The sequence below is a fragment of the Oncorhynchus mykiss genome, chromosome 12 (assembly GCF_013265735.2).
Source record: "Oncorhynchus mykiss isolate Arlee chromosome 12, USDA_OmykA_1.1, whole genome shotgun sequence".
Classification (NCBI taxonomy): Eukaryota; Metazoa; Chordata; class Actinopteri; order Salmoniformes; family Salmonidae; genus Oncorhynchus; species Oncorhynchus mykiss.
The window spans coordinates 11,814,956-11,829,140 of NC_048576.1; the positions used below are offsets into that span (position 1 = coordinate 11,814,956).

Here is a 14,185-nt window from a genome sequence, read left to right on the forward strand (position 1 = left end):
TGGAAGTTCACTTTCACAAGGCCTAAAATCAAATCAAGTGTCAAATGAACTCAACCAAGGCCTCCCGGGTGGCGCAGTGGTTAAGGGCGCTGTACTGCAGCGCCAGCTGTGCCATCAGAGTTCCTGGGTTCGTGCCCAGGCTCTGTCTTAAGGTCGACGCACAATTGGCCTAGCGTCGCCCGGGTTAGGGAGGGAGTAGCGATGAGACAAGATAGTAGCTACTACAACAATTGGATACCACGAAATTGGGGAGAAAAAGGGATAAAAAATAAAAATAAAAAAAATGAACTCATCAGCTACTTCCATCTTTGATTCCTGTCTGAAGTGAAGCCATCTATCTGAAGCGATTGTGTCAAAGTGTAAGTTGGCTCCCAGTCAGTAACACGCCATAACTTCAGCAGTCAAACCATGGACTTAATGGGATAAGCTGCAATTGGGATGCTGAATAACTAATATAACTAATATTCCATAACGCCGGCTGTCTGCACAGTCACTTTAATAACTACCTACATGTACATATTACCTCAATTACCGCAACTAACTGGTGCCCAAAGCACATAGACTCTGTACCGGTACCCCCTTGTATATAGTCTCGCTATTGTTATTTTACAGCTGCTCTTTAATTACTTGTTACTTTTATTTCTTATCCGTATGTTTTTAAACTGCATTGTTGGTTAGGGGCTCGTAAGAAAGCATTTCACTGTTGTATTCGGTCATGTGACTAATACAATTTGATGCTGCAAATAAAATCGTCTCAATAATTGACCGTGTGGTAGTCATTATACCACAGAGCAGGAGATAGTAACAAGATGGGGGGGTTGGCAGACGGACAGGCTAGTAGTGGTAATATAACATCACCGTGGGGGGAGTCATTCAGACCAAGTATCAAGAGTGTTCTTTTGATGCATTTTTTTTTTCATACATCTTAATATGGTTTTAAAACCATGTTTGGCTGATAATTTAACATACTCGCAGTAATCCACACTGCAATCAAACAAATATGTCAAGATGCCTCAGGGACAAAACAAAGTAGATTTTGATTTACCCCCAATAAGCTTCGCCTCTCACACTGGTAGCATTACGGGAGACAAGATTAGACGTCTGACACATCAAAATACATTTCTGAGTAATGATCGAAAAGGCCTTTTGACCAATGACTGCAGTGCCTTCCTCTGAATCTGCCCCCGTCTGATCCGGGCACATAATGAAAAAGGCCCCAGTAGAAAGGCCAGAGCCAATAGGAAGATCAGAATGACCTGATTTGGGCTCCCATTGGCCATGGGCCAGACACTATGTTCCACATTCTGATCTGTCAAATCCAGAGCTTCACACCGAGTCATAACGATGACACAAAAGAAACAAAAAGGGACATACAAACAGCTGGAATCCTATCCTATTCTCTGTGTGTGTGTGTGTGTGTGTGTGTGTCTGTGTGTGTCTGTGTGTGTCTGTGTGTGTCTGTGTGTGTCTGTGTGTGTCTGTGTGTGTCTGTGTGTGTCTGTGTGTGTCTGTGTGTGTCTGTGTGTCTGTCTCTCTGCAAAGCCTCTTAGAATAGCGAGGTATAGAGGTTAGTATAGAGGTTGTTGTATCCTTTTAGACTCATAATCCCCACATGCTATATTCATAGTTACTATACCACAAGACTGTTAGTCCTGCTATAGGCATAGTTACTATACCAGACTGTTAGTCCTGCTATAGGCATAGTTACTATACCAGACTGTTAGTCCTGCTATAGGCATAGTTAATATACCAGACTGTTAGTCCTGCCTGCAGGCAGGCAGAGGGTCAGAGCCTAGCTAAGTCCACTTTCTTACAAGCAGTTGTTATCCCCACTGGACTTGAGGCTATAGTTAATAGGCCTGTAGACAGCTCAGCTCAGGGACAGGCAGCTGAAAGAAGCCTACTTATTGTAAAACACTTGTTTTTCACACCGCAGACAGACGGCCTTCACATGGCATGTTGTTGTTGCCTGGCAACCACATTAACAAGAGGCCAGAGCAACACTATTGCATTTTACTTCCAACAGAAGTGCTGATTATCCTTGGATTGGAAGAGATGGAACACTTTATCAGTCCCCTCGTGAATGATGTAAAAAACAGAGCACATATCAGTGGGAGGAACAGTGACCTCTCAATCATTACTGGAGCTCACACAGAAGAGCAGCCATCATCATTGGGGCTGTGGTTTGGGTGCAGACAGTGCAAGAGCCAGGGAGATGTTAGCCTGGAACCATAACCGACATGCTCTGTGGTTTCAACCATTGTTCTTCACATGAAGCAATGGTGGAACGGAGTACCAATATCTCTCCATGGACTCACTGAAATGTTGAACATCACTCTCTGTTTGACTCAAGCCACACTATCATGCCCAAACCAAACTCAACTCTACTGGCTTGGATATTCTCTTTTGACATTGTTTTCTGCACGGTTCTGTGGTGAACACGTAACCAGACCGAACCAGTACAGTGATCACACCACACACTAATGACCTAACAACCCATCGCTGGGGGCCCTGCCATACCACACACACATATGCGCGACAGGCCCCCACACACGATGGGCCCCCACAGAGAAGTACTACAGAGGACCAGATTTAAAAAAACTGCAGAACCAGTGATGAGAGTGAGACTTCCTCAACTACGATAAGAGGGAAAGAGACTGATTTGTCTTCCTTTAATGAGACATCCTCATTACACTAAAACCACTGCCAACACCACCTCCATAAAAACACACCACCAAAATCGCCCCCCCCCCCCCCCCCCCCCCCCCCTCCCAGCAGCAGCAACAGTAAAGGCATTAACCTGTCAAAAACATGATCAACAGTCTCTCATTCCACAAAATGGACACCGCTCCCCAGCATACAACATTTTAACACAGGCCACAAAATTCTCCCCACAACCAAAACACATTGTCATGGTCCACCCATCAAAAGGAAGCCAGTGCTAAGTTAACATTTGAAAGCGTCGACAGATCCAGCATGTCCCCGATTACGAACAGCTTGTCTGTGATACACAGTGCGTTTTCTCCTTGCGTACAACTGAGTCTGTTAGCAGAGCAATGCTACAGGCTTACAGTCTCCTTTTTTGTGCAGGAGAGTCAAACCTGCCCGTCTACAGCTTAGCAGTAAGCTGTAGTAAGCCCCCCCACCCTGACACACTCACGCAAAACAAGTCCTGTTCAATGATTTATAAACAGGTAGACCATCGACCCCTGGGGTGCAGCCGGGGGCAATCTGAGAGACGGCAGCCGAGTTTGTGAAAGCCCAGGGAAATTTCTATTCCTCTGCAAAAGAGAGAGTTTGGGAAGGTCTGTGAGCAGAACCTGAGAACACCCAGGATGGCAGAGTTCTGCCATATAGAAATCAGAGTAGAACTCCACAGCCCGCGCTCTCATCTCCACAACAGAAGTTACAGGCCCATCAGACAAACGTTTTTGGTTTTTTTCTAACCCAAAGAAGAAAGAGCTGGGAGCATCCATCTCGCTCAACATGGAAAATCTAGCTCTTACAAGTGCTCCTTTTGATCTGAAAAAAATCCCACAGGTCCCTGCGTAGTTCGGGCAGATCAGATTGCAGCCCCTCCCTACCTTGCCCCACCAGCTCAGCCTCCACCTCACTTTTGCCAACCTCAAGCTCCCCCAGTCCTCTCCTGGACTCTGAAGAGGAAGCTGTATACTGCTGACAAAAAAAACAGAATGTGGGCTTTACCTACATCCCACCACTGACTGAGAGACTGAAACTCCCCCCCTTCTGCTGTTTCCACCTCTCCCAAAAGCCGTAGAAGCTTGAGCAAAAAGTGTCAGCTTGTAAGAGCTTTACATGTCATTTCCATTAGGATGCCTGCCGGGGACCGGGAACTGAGCCATGGCAATATGACGGTCCAAAATCCCTACTGGGAGAATGGAGACCCCCAAAGGCATATTGCTCTGATTCTTGTATAGATACGATCCAAACAAGCTGTACTCACCCACCCCAACCACGTATGCTGCTTTGTCCTTCACTAGATCAAACTGACTCAGGGTATAAAGTTAGTGCTCGGTTGATATTCTGTTGGTGGTGTGGGGGCTGTGCTTTGGCAAAGTGGATGGGGTTATATTTGGGGCGGCAGGGTAGCCTAGTGGTTAGAGCAGGGTAGCCTAGTGGTTAGAGCGTTGGACTAGTAACCTGAAGGTTGCAAGTTCAAATCCCCGAGCTGACAAGGTTCAAATCTGTCATTCTGCCCCTGAACAGGCAGTTAACCCACTGTTCCTAGGCCGTCATTGAAAATAAGAATTTGTTCTTAACTGACTTGCCTAGTTAAATAAAGGTAAAATAAATATCCTGTGTCCCCTGACCCCCCCCGACCCCCCCCCCCGTCTCAGTCTCCAGTATCTATGCTGCAATAGACTATGTCTCGAGGGGCTAGGGTCAGTCTGTTATATCTGGTCTATTTCTCCTGTCTTATCTGTTGTCAAGTATGATCCATCTAATTCTCTCATCTCTCGCTCCCCTACCGGAGGACCTGAGCCCTTGGACCATGCCTCAGGACTACCTGGCCTTATGACTCCGGGCAGTCCCCGTCTCCCTGGACGTGGTGCTGATCCAGTTTTCGTTGTTCTGCCTGCTGCTATGGAATCCTGACCTGTTCACCGGTCGTGCTGCCTTGTCCTGCCTGCTACTCAGGCCCAGAAGCTAGGTCCAAAGCTAGCATATAATTAGTAGATTTGGATAGAAAACACTCCCAAAACTGTTAAGATAATGCCTGTGAGTATAACAGAACTGATATGGCCATCCAGGAAGTGGGAAATCTGAGGTTTGTAGTTTTTCAAGTGATTGTCTATCCAATATACAGCGTCTATGGGGTCAAATTGCACTTCCTAGGGCTTCCACTAGATGTCAACAGTCTTTAGAACGTTGTTTCAGGCTTCTACTGTAAAGGGGGAGAGAATAAGAGCTGTTTGAACCAGTGGTCTGGCTGAAAGCCTTGAGTTAATCCCACACGGTCGTGAGCACGAGCTCCGTTCCTTTTCATTTCTAAAGAAAAAAGGAATTGTCCGGTTGGAATATCATTGAAGATTTATGATAAAAACATCCTAAAGATTCCTCTGTAATGAATATGCTGTTGTCCGGTTGAAATATTATTGAAGCTTTATTATAAAAAGACCCTAAGGATTGATTGTAAACATCGTTTGACATGTTTCTACAAACTGTAATGGAACTCGACTTTTCGTCTGGATTTTGCTGTATGGCTTGCTTTTGTGGCTGAACACTGTTCTCAGATTATTGAATATTGTGCTGTTGCCGTAAAGCTTTTTTGAAATCTGACACAGCGGTTGCATTAAGAACAAGCTCATCTTTAATTCTATATAAAACATGTGTCATTCATCAAAGTTTATGATGAGTATTTCTGTTATTTGATGTGGCTCTCTGCAATTTCTCCGGCTGTTTTGGAGGCATTTCTGAACATGGTGCCAATGTAAACTTTTGGATATAAAAGTTTTTGGATATAAATATGAACTTGATCGAACAAAACATACATGTATTGTGTAACATTGAGTCCTGGGAGTGTCATCTGATGAAGATCGTCAAAGGTTAGTGAATAATTTGATCTATATTTCTGCTTTTTGTGTCACCTCTCTTTGGTTGGAAAATGGCTGAATGCTTTCTGTGACTAGTTGCTGACCTAACATAATGATATGTTCTGCTGTCGCCAAAAAGCCTTTTTGAAATTGGACACTGTGGTTGGATTAACGAGAAGTGTATCTTTAAAATGGTGTAAAATACTTGTATGGTTGAGGAATTTTAAATTATGAGATTTGTTGTTTTGAATTTGGCGCCCTGCAATTTCACTGGCTGTTGTCGAGGTGGGACGCTACCGTCCCACTTGTACCAGAGAGGTTAATGGCCACGTACTCCTATAATCGCCACCCGGCACAGCCGAGCCTGGTTTCCCTCTAGGTTTCTGTATTTCTAGGGAGTTTTTCCTAGCCACGTGGCTCAACATCCACATTCCTGCTCTACAGGGTTTAAGGCTCAGTTTCTGCTCATAAATAACATTTGATTGATTTATTCAGAACATCATACAACACCTTTGCTGAGCCCAAATGTGGTTCCTCACTATTCCAGTATTTATTTCCAGTCCAACATAAACACCTCGCCCAGTGCTAAATGTGCGAACTACTACCTTAGACTGCAAAACAGTACTAGGTGCATAAACATTTATGAAAACAAATACAAGATTATTGATTTTGGCTCTAACCATTGACAACCTACCCTTACACACCTCCTTTTGACGAGAAATGTTGACACCCATGCCAGATGGGGGGGGCACTGCTACCCCTGCACTAAGATTTGTGCCATGGCTCAGCACCTGGGCACCCCACCCAAATTCACATCACTGTGTCTCTTGTAAATGTTTTTGTTTGACATACTCCCACAGCAACCCGCTCTTCCCACCGTACATGTGAAGATCTCCATAAGATGTGGAAGGGAAAACACCAATCAGAAACCAGAGAAACACAAAGCCACCGTGAAAAGAAAAGGCCTATCAATTTAAGCAGTCTGAAGCCAAGCTTATACAGGTGCCTGGGCGAGACGGCACCATACCCCTCCATTCTTCCTCCCTTACAAACCTTCCAGAATCAGGAAAGTAAGACTCCAGCGTAAAGTCTCCTGTTAAGTCTCCCTCAGGAACCTAGAAAGTTCTCTCATCGTATATACTGGGCCCTCCGCCTGACAGCCTTGGATCCGGGCCTCATCCCCCCCACCCCACTCTTCTTCCTACTCCACTGGCACAGTAACGTCCTCCTCCCCGGTCTGCACATCAATCAGGGCCTCCTCCCCAATGCCAGGCAGTATTTCCTGGGATGAGCCCACCATGCCTTTTCCCAGCCACACTCTTATTTCCCACTTCTCTTCTCCTTTTTCTGTGGCACCCTTCTCGTGCCTCCTCAGCCCTTTTAGCGTTCTCCAGAGGCGCTCTCCTCTTCCACCAACAGAGGAGTATCCGTTACTACAGCAACCTGCCTCTGCTGTAACCCCACTCACCTCTACAAGCCCAGTAGCCCACCTCCCCAACCGCGAGAGATGTGCAGTTTCGCAGGCCTCATTTGAAATGAGCTAAACGAAAAAACAAGAAACAAGTGACTGTAGATAGCTGACGCAACATGACTGTCAGTAACAGTGAATCAACGGAGCTTGCTTTGCCCAGTCAGCTAGAGATAGCTATGAAGCATCTTTTAGTTGCCAACTAGCACAAATGTCATGTAGCTAAGTATATCAATAGTCTTTTCGTAAACACTTACCATACACAACCATACTAAAATGCGAGACGACAAACACTACTAGACAGATTCAGCCCAATTGGAGTTGTAAGCTAGCGATTGCACAGCTTACCTACCTCCAAAAACAATGCAACTATCCATGATGTCAATGCTATCCAACTTGTCAGCCAGGCTGGCTGCAATCACTCACTAGAAAGTGAAATAGTTTAACGTAACTTCACATGCAAAATCAGGAAAATGCAAGGTATTGAAGGCGTTCTTCCGTCTCAGTGCAACTTTGAATGTTGCTAGGTTTCACGTGGGCATGGTTTTGCACCAAGTTTGGCCTGGATAAAATGTACCTGTCCCAGCCCCCGCTGCAGGCTGGTCGTGCTTGTCTGCAATAGCTCCCGGTCTCTGGGCCTTACTTGGGCATAAAAACTTAATGTGCCCTAAGTCCCCACACTCAAAACACTGCAAACTATCTATGCTAGCAAACCCTACGTACCACCCCTCCCATGATTAACCTTGAAGTGGACATTTACCTGCTGTTCTGCCTTGTTAAGAAACACACACTGGCCTACGAAAGGAAACCTGTTTAACGGATTGCGCTTGGCACCCAGTCGAGACCACACGAAAAAGACTTGCAAACTCACTAAAAAGAAAAAATTAAATAAAATGTAAAAAATCAGCACCAACACACCCCTCACAGAAATCCCATTAGCAACTAGCCAGGCAACAAGAATCACCAACAACCACCACCTTATTCATTCTGGCTGCAGAATGTATATATTCCGCTCCCACCTGTTAGCCGACCGTGAGCAACACTTCCTCCTGACACCATTCTCCGGATCGAACTTGAAGCCATTCAAAAGCAACAGCATTTTGCGACCACCGCCAAACCATCACAGCCACAACCAAACCGCAAACAAACTCCCCGGTCACCCTCCCTCAACTCAAAATGAAGAACAGTGGAAATGAATAAAACAAACGATGCGTTAACCCTCCACCATGGAAAATGTAGGAAAAAACAAAGTAAATACGAAAAAGTAAAGGAGACAGACAACAACTACGATGAGAGAGAGAGACAACAACTACGATGAGAGAGAGAGACAACAACTACGATGAGCGAGAGAGACAACAACTACGATGAGCGAGAGCAAGCGAGAGCAAGCGAGAGCGAGAGCAAGCGAGAGCGAGAGCAAGCGAGAGCGAGAGCAAGCGAGAGCGAGAGCAAGCGAGAGCGAGAGCAAAAGAGAGCAAAAGAGCGAGAGCAAAAGAGAGCAAAAGAGCGAGAGCAAAAGAGAGCAAAAGAGCGAGAGCAAAAAAGCGAGAGCAAAAGAGCGAGAGCAAAAAAGCGAGAGCAAAAGAGCGAGAGCAAAAAAGCGAGAGCAAAAGAGCGAGAGCAAAAAAAGCGAGAGCAAAAGAGCGAGAGCAAAAAAGCGAGAGCAAAAAAGCGAGAGCAAAAGAGCGAGAGCAAAAGAGAGCAAAAGAGCGAGAGCAAAAGAGAGCAAAAGAGCGAGAGCAAAAGAGAGCAAAAGAGCGAGAGCAAAAGAGAGCAAAAGAGCGAGAGCAAAAGAGAGCAAAAGAGCGAGAGCAAAAGAGAGCGAGAGCGAGAGCAAAAGAGAGCGAGAGCGAGAGCAAAAGAGAGCGAGAGAGAGCGCGAGAGAGCGCGAGAGAGAGAGCGCGAGAGAGAGAGCGCGAGAGAGAGAGCGCGAGAGAGAGAGCGCGAGAGAGAGAGCGCGAGAGAGAGAGCGCGAGAGAGAGAGCGCGAGAGAGAGAGCGCGAGAGAGAGAGCGCGAGAGAGAGAGCGCGAGAGAGAGAGCGCGAGAGAGTGCGAGAGAGAGCGAGAGAGTGCGAGAGAGTGCGAGAGAGAGCGAGAGAGAGCACAAGAAGTGACTGCACCGCATTACTCACCGCTACTGCTATCATGGAATCGTCCTGCTTCCATTCGGCCTGCTGATAGAAGCCAAACTGGGATGATGCTTTCGCCGACTCTATGTAGCTCACTATCAGAACACTGGGCTGGAAGACAGAAAGAGAACGAGTGAGAGAGTGTCAGAACAGTGTCAGCAGTCAATCTCATCAGCCACTCAGCCTTGTTAATATACTCCAAACCATAAGGTGGCAGTAGCGTTGTTTGGCAATGCATGTCTGTGTGCGTTTCTTTATGGTCTAGTCAAGGGGTATTCAACTCTAACCCTACGAGGTCCGGAGCCTGCTGGTTCTGTTCTACATGATAACTAATTGCACACACCAAGTAAGTGTCCCAGGTCTAAATCATTAAAAGGGGAACAATGGAAAAATGCAGTGGAACTGGCTGTGAGGCCAAAAGTTGTGTTTGACGGGTCTGGTCAATGTTCGCTTCATAGCTTGCTGCTCTAATGTTGCAATTGTTGTTGGAAGCCCTTGTTTATACCAGCCAGATGGCCACAGCTATACAGCTTGCAAGACAACACAGAAACAATTTAATTAAATCTCCATAAATCGTATACAGCCCATAGACCGTTTTTAGCTAGCTGGCTTACGTTAGCTAAATGTTTAGCATGATTTCGCTGGCTAACGTTAGCTAAATGTTTAGCATGAGTCGCTGGCTAACGTTAGCTAAATGTTTAGCATGATTCGCTGGCTAGCTATCTGTTGTGATAGCTAGGTAAAGACACTGCATTTGTATCCAAGCTTTATAAGGTATGCATGGACGCGTCATGCGTCCATGCATACCTTATAAAGCTTGGATACAAATGCAGTGCTAGTAGTTTAAACAGACAGCTCGACAATTCAGCTTGTCAACACTTCTTACAAAAACAAGTAGTGATGTCAATCTCCTCTCCACTTTGAGCCATGAGAGATTGACATGCATATCATTAATGTTAGCTCCCCGTGTATATTTACCGCCGATGTGCAAAACAGATGTCAAAGCTGCTGTGCATACCTATATAACGTAATGACGCCACGTAAAATGTTACGCTACACTTGCAACAAAGCATTCCTAACCTAGCCCACAATGTCTGCTGTGTTGTTCGAGCAGTTAACCTACCTAACAGCGTCACTGCTGTTAGCTTCACAACTGACATTTGGACCAGGGATATCTGCTCCATGTACATGCTGAGTCCGACAGCCCAGTGGGTCGTCGAGGATTTCGTACCGAGGAAAGTCGTATTGCGTTCTGCCCCTGAACAGGCAGTTAACCCGCTGTTCCTAGGCCGTCATTGAAAATAAGAATTTGTTCTTAACTGACTTGCCTAGTAAAATAAAGGTAAAATAAAATAAAAAAATCCTCATGAACATGCTGGTTGTCATACCGCTACTGCCATTTCAATGGCATCTGAGAACATGTTTGAAACATGAACACACACGCTAGCGCCATTCAAAACAACTGACTGGAGAAATAAGCTCATCAACTTCGTCTGCAGCAGACGTGATGCCCTCTCATGGCATTGAAACGCTCAACAAAACTGCAGACAGGCTGTGAACAAGCGATGCAGTGGCATTCTCTCTTTACGGTGTCGCCATCATGCACAATGATATGTACAAGGACCGCTACGTCGATGCAGACAAGAAACAGGGTTTACATGAAATGTTACATACACAGCCGGACAAGATGGAAACGGACACAGTGACAGTGCGCAACGAGGAAGAGAGGCCACGGACAGACAGAGCTGAAACTTCACTGCTTGACATGTATGATGAAATCCTGGTTGAGAATGAAACGACTGAACAAATGATTAATGAAACAATGAACGCCAACAAAATAACTTTTTGGTCAGTGTAGTGTGTGTGTAACCTTTATTTAACTAGGCAAGTCAGTTAAGAGCAAATTCTTATTTACAATGACGGCCTACCCCGGCCAAACCCGGACGACGCTGGGCCAATTGTGCGCCGCCCTATGGGACTCCAATCACGGCCGGATGTGAAACAGCCTGAATTCGAACCAGGGACTTTAGGGACTTGCACGGAGATGCAGTACCTTACACACACATGGACACAGCGGTCTGTGTTAACCATTTAACTATACTAGAATGTTTAACCTTTTTGGGATAGGGGGCAGCATTTTTGGATGCTAATATATGCATGAATAGCATGCCCAGAGAATAGGATGAATAGCATGCCCAGAGTGAACTTCCTCCTACTCTGTCCCAGATGCTAATATATGCATATTATTATTAGTATTGGATAGAAAACACTGAAGTTTCTAAAACTGTTTGAATGATGTCTGTGAGTATAACAGAACTCATATGGCAGGTGAAAACCTGAGAAAAATCCAACCAGGAAGTGGGACATCTGAGGTTTGTAGTTTTTCAAAAGCTTGGCCTACCGAATACACATTGAGATATGAATAAAGTTGCACTTCCTACGGCTTCCACTAGACGTCAACCGTCCTTAGAAACGTCAATGAGGATTCTTCTATAAAGGAGGGGCTCGTGAGACCCCTTTGAGTCAGTGGTCTGGCAGAGTGCCTTGGTCTCATGACGCGCGCTCCTGACAAAGTTACCTCTCATTCCAGTGCTTTTCTTCAGACAAAGGAATTCTCCGGTTGGAACATTATTGATGTTTTATGTTAAAAACATGCTAAAGATTGATTCCATACATCCTTTGAAATGTTTCTAAAAAGGTCTGTAATGGAACTTTGAGTTTTTGTCTGGACGAAGTGCCTGCGCCTCATGAAGATGGATTACTGGGCTGAACACGCTAACAACAAGTGGCTATTTGGACATAAATGATGGACTTTATGGAACAAATCAGTCATTTATTGTTGAACTGGGATTCCTGGGAGTGCCTTCTGATGAAGATCATCAAAGGTAAGTGAATGTTTATGGTGTTGTTTCTAACTTTGTTGACTCCAAAATGGCGGATATTCCTCTGGCTGTTTTGGGTTCTGAGCGCCGTTCTCAGATTATGCTTTTTTTTTTTTTTATCTGACACAGCGGTTGCATTAAGGATAAATAATATTTAATTCTGTGAATAACACTGGTATCTTTAATCAATGTTTATTATGAGTATTTCTGCAAAATCACTGGATGTTTTGGAATCAAAACATTACTGCACGTAAGGAACCAATGTAAACTGAGATTTCTGGATTTAAATATGCACATTATCGAACAAAACATACATGTATTGTGTAACATGATGTCCTATGAGTGTCATCTGATGAAGAACATCAAAGGTTAGTGATTAATTTTATCTACATTTCTGCTTTTTGTGAATCCTATCTTTGGCTGGAAAAATGGCTGTGTTTTTTCGACATGGCTATGACCTAACAATCATATGTGGTGCTTTCGCAGTAGAGCATTTTTGAAATCGGACACGATGGGTAGATAAACATTGTGTTAATCTTTCATTTGCTGTATTGGACTTGTTAATGTGTGAAGTTAAATATTTTTGAATTTCGCTCGCTGCCTTTTCAGCGGAATGTTGTCGATGGGTTCCGCCTGCCCTAGAAAGGTTAAAAGGCCACTCAAATTTTTAAGATCGGTTATCGGTATTGTATTTCTTGGCAAGGAAAATATTTGAAATCGGACAAAAAATGTAATATCGGTGCATCACTAGTAAGCATCAATTGGCATATAGCCTACATACAGTGGGGCAAAAAAGTATTTAGTCAGTCACCAATTGTGCAAGTTCTCCCACTTAAAAAGATGAGGCCTTTAATTTTCATCATAGGTACACTTAAACTATGACAGACAAAACATGAGAAAAAAAATTCCAGAAAATCACATTGTAGGATTTTTAATGAATTTATTTGCAAATTATGGTGGTAAATAAGTATTTGGTCACCTACAAACAAGCAAGATTTCTGGCTCTCGCAGACCTGTATCTTCTTCTTTAAGAGGCTCCTCTGTCCTCCACTCGTTACCTGTATTAATGGCACCTGTTTGAACTTGTTATCAGTATAAAAGACACCTGTCCACAACCTCATACAGTCACACTCCAAACTCCACTATGGCCAAGACCAAAGAGCTGTCAAAGGACACCAGAAACAAAATTGTAGACCTGCACCAGGCTGGGAAGACTGAATCTGCAATAGGTAAGCAGCTTGGTTTGAAGAAATCAACTGTGGGAGCAATTATTAGGAAATGGAAGACATACAAGACCACTGATAATCTCCCTCGAATCTGGGGCTCCACGCAAGATCTCACCCTGTGGGGTCAAAAGGATCACAAGAACGGTGAGCAAAAATCCCAGAACCACACGGGGGGACCTAGTGAATGACCTGCAGAGAGCTGGGACCAAAGTAACAAAGCCTACCATCAGTAACACACTACGCAGCCAGGGACTCAAATCCTGCAGTGCCAGACGTGTCCCCCTGCTTAAGCCAGTACATGTCCAGGCCTGTCTGAAGTTTGCTAGAGAGCATTTGGATGATCCAGAAGAAGATTGGGAGAATGTCATATGGTCAGATGAAACCAAAATATAACTCTTTGGTAAAAACTCGTAGTGATTGGAGGACAAAGAATGCTGAGTTGCATCCAAAGAACACCATACCTACTGTGAAGCATGGGGGTGGAAACATCATGCTTTGTGGATGTTTTTCTGCAAAGGGACCAGGACGACTGATCCGTGTAAAGGAAAGAATGAATGGGGCCATGTATCGTGAGATTTTGAGTGAAAACCTCCTTCCATCAGCAAGGGCATTGAAGATTAAACGTGGCTGGGTCTTTCAGCATGACAATGATCCCAAACACACCGCCCGGGCAACGAAGGAGTGGCTTCGTAAGAAGCATTTCAAGGTCCTGGAGTGGCCTAGCCAGTCTCCAGATCTCAACCCCATAGAAAATCTTTGGAGGGAGTTGAAAGTCCGTGTTGCCCAGCAACAGCCCCAAAACATCACTGCTCTAGAGGAGATCTGCATGGAGGAATGGGCCAAAATACCAGCAACCGTGTGTGAAAACCTTGTGAAGACTTACAGAAAAAGTTTGACCTCTGTCATTGCCAACAAAGGGTATATA

The 14,185-nt window shown here is 44.8% G+C and overlaps 1 protein-coding gene across 16 annotated transcripts in view; it reads right to left on the reverse strand.

Moving 5' to 3' along the window:
- LOC110536968 (guanine nucleotide exchange factor subunit RIC1) overlaps positions 1-14,185 on the reverse strand; it is a 90,699-nt gene that overhangs the window by 63,221 nt on the left and 13,293 nt on the right. For all 16 annotated transcript variants that reach the window (XR_005034862.1, XR_005034861.1, XR_005034871.1 and 13 more), the window contains exon 2: positions 9,156-9,263. Coding sequence is in view for 5 of the 16 variants with exons in the window: in XM_036936923.1 (XP_036792818.1) it covers positions 9,156-9,263 (108 nt within the window). In the remaining 11 variants the exon portion in view is untranslated. The remainder of the gene's footprint in view (positions 1-9,155; positions 9,264-14,185) is intronic.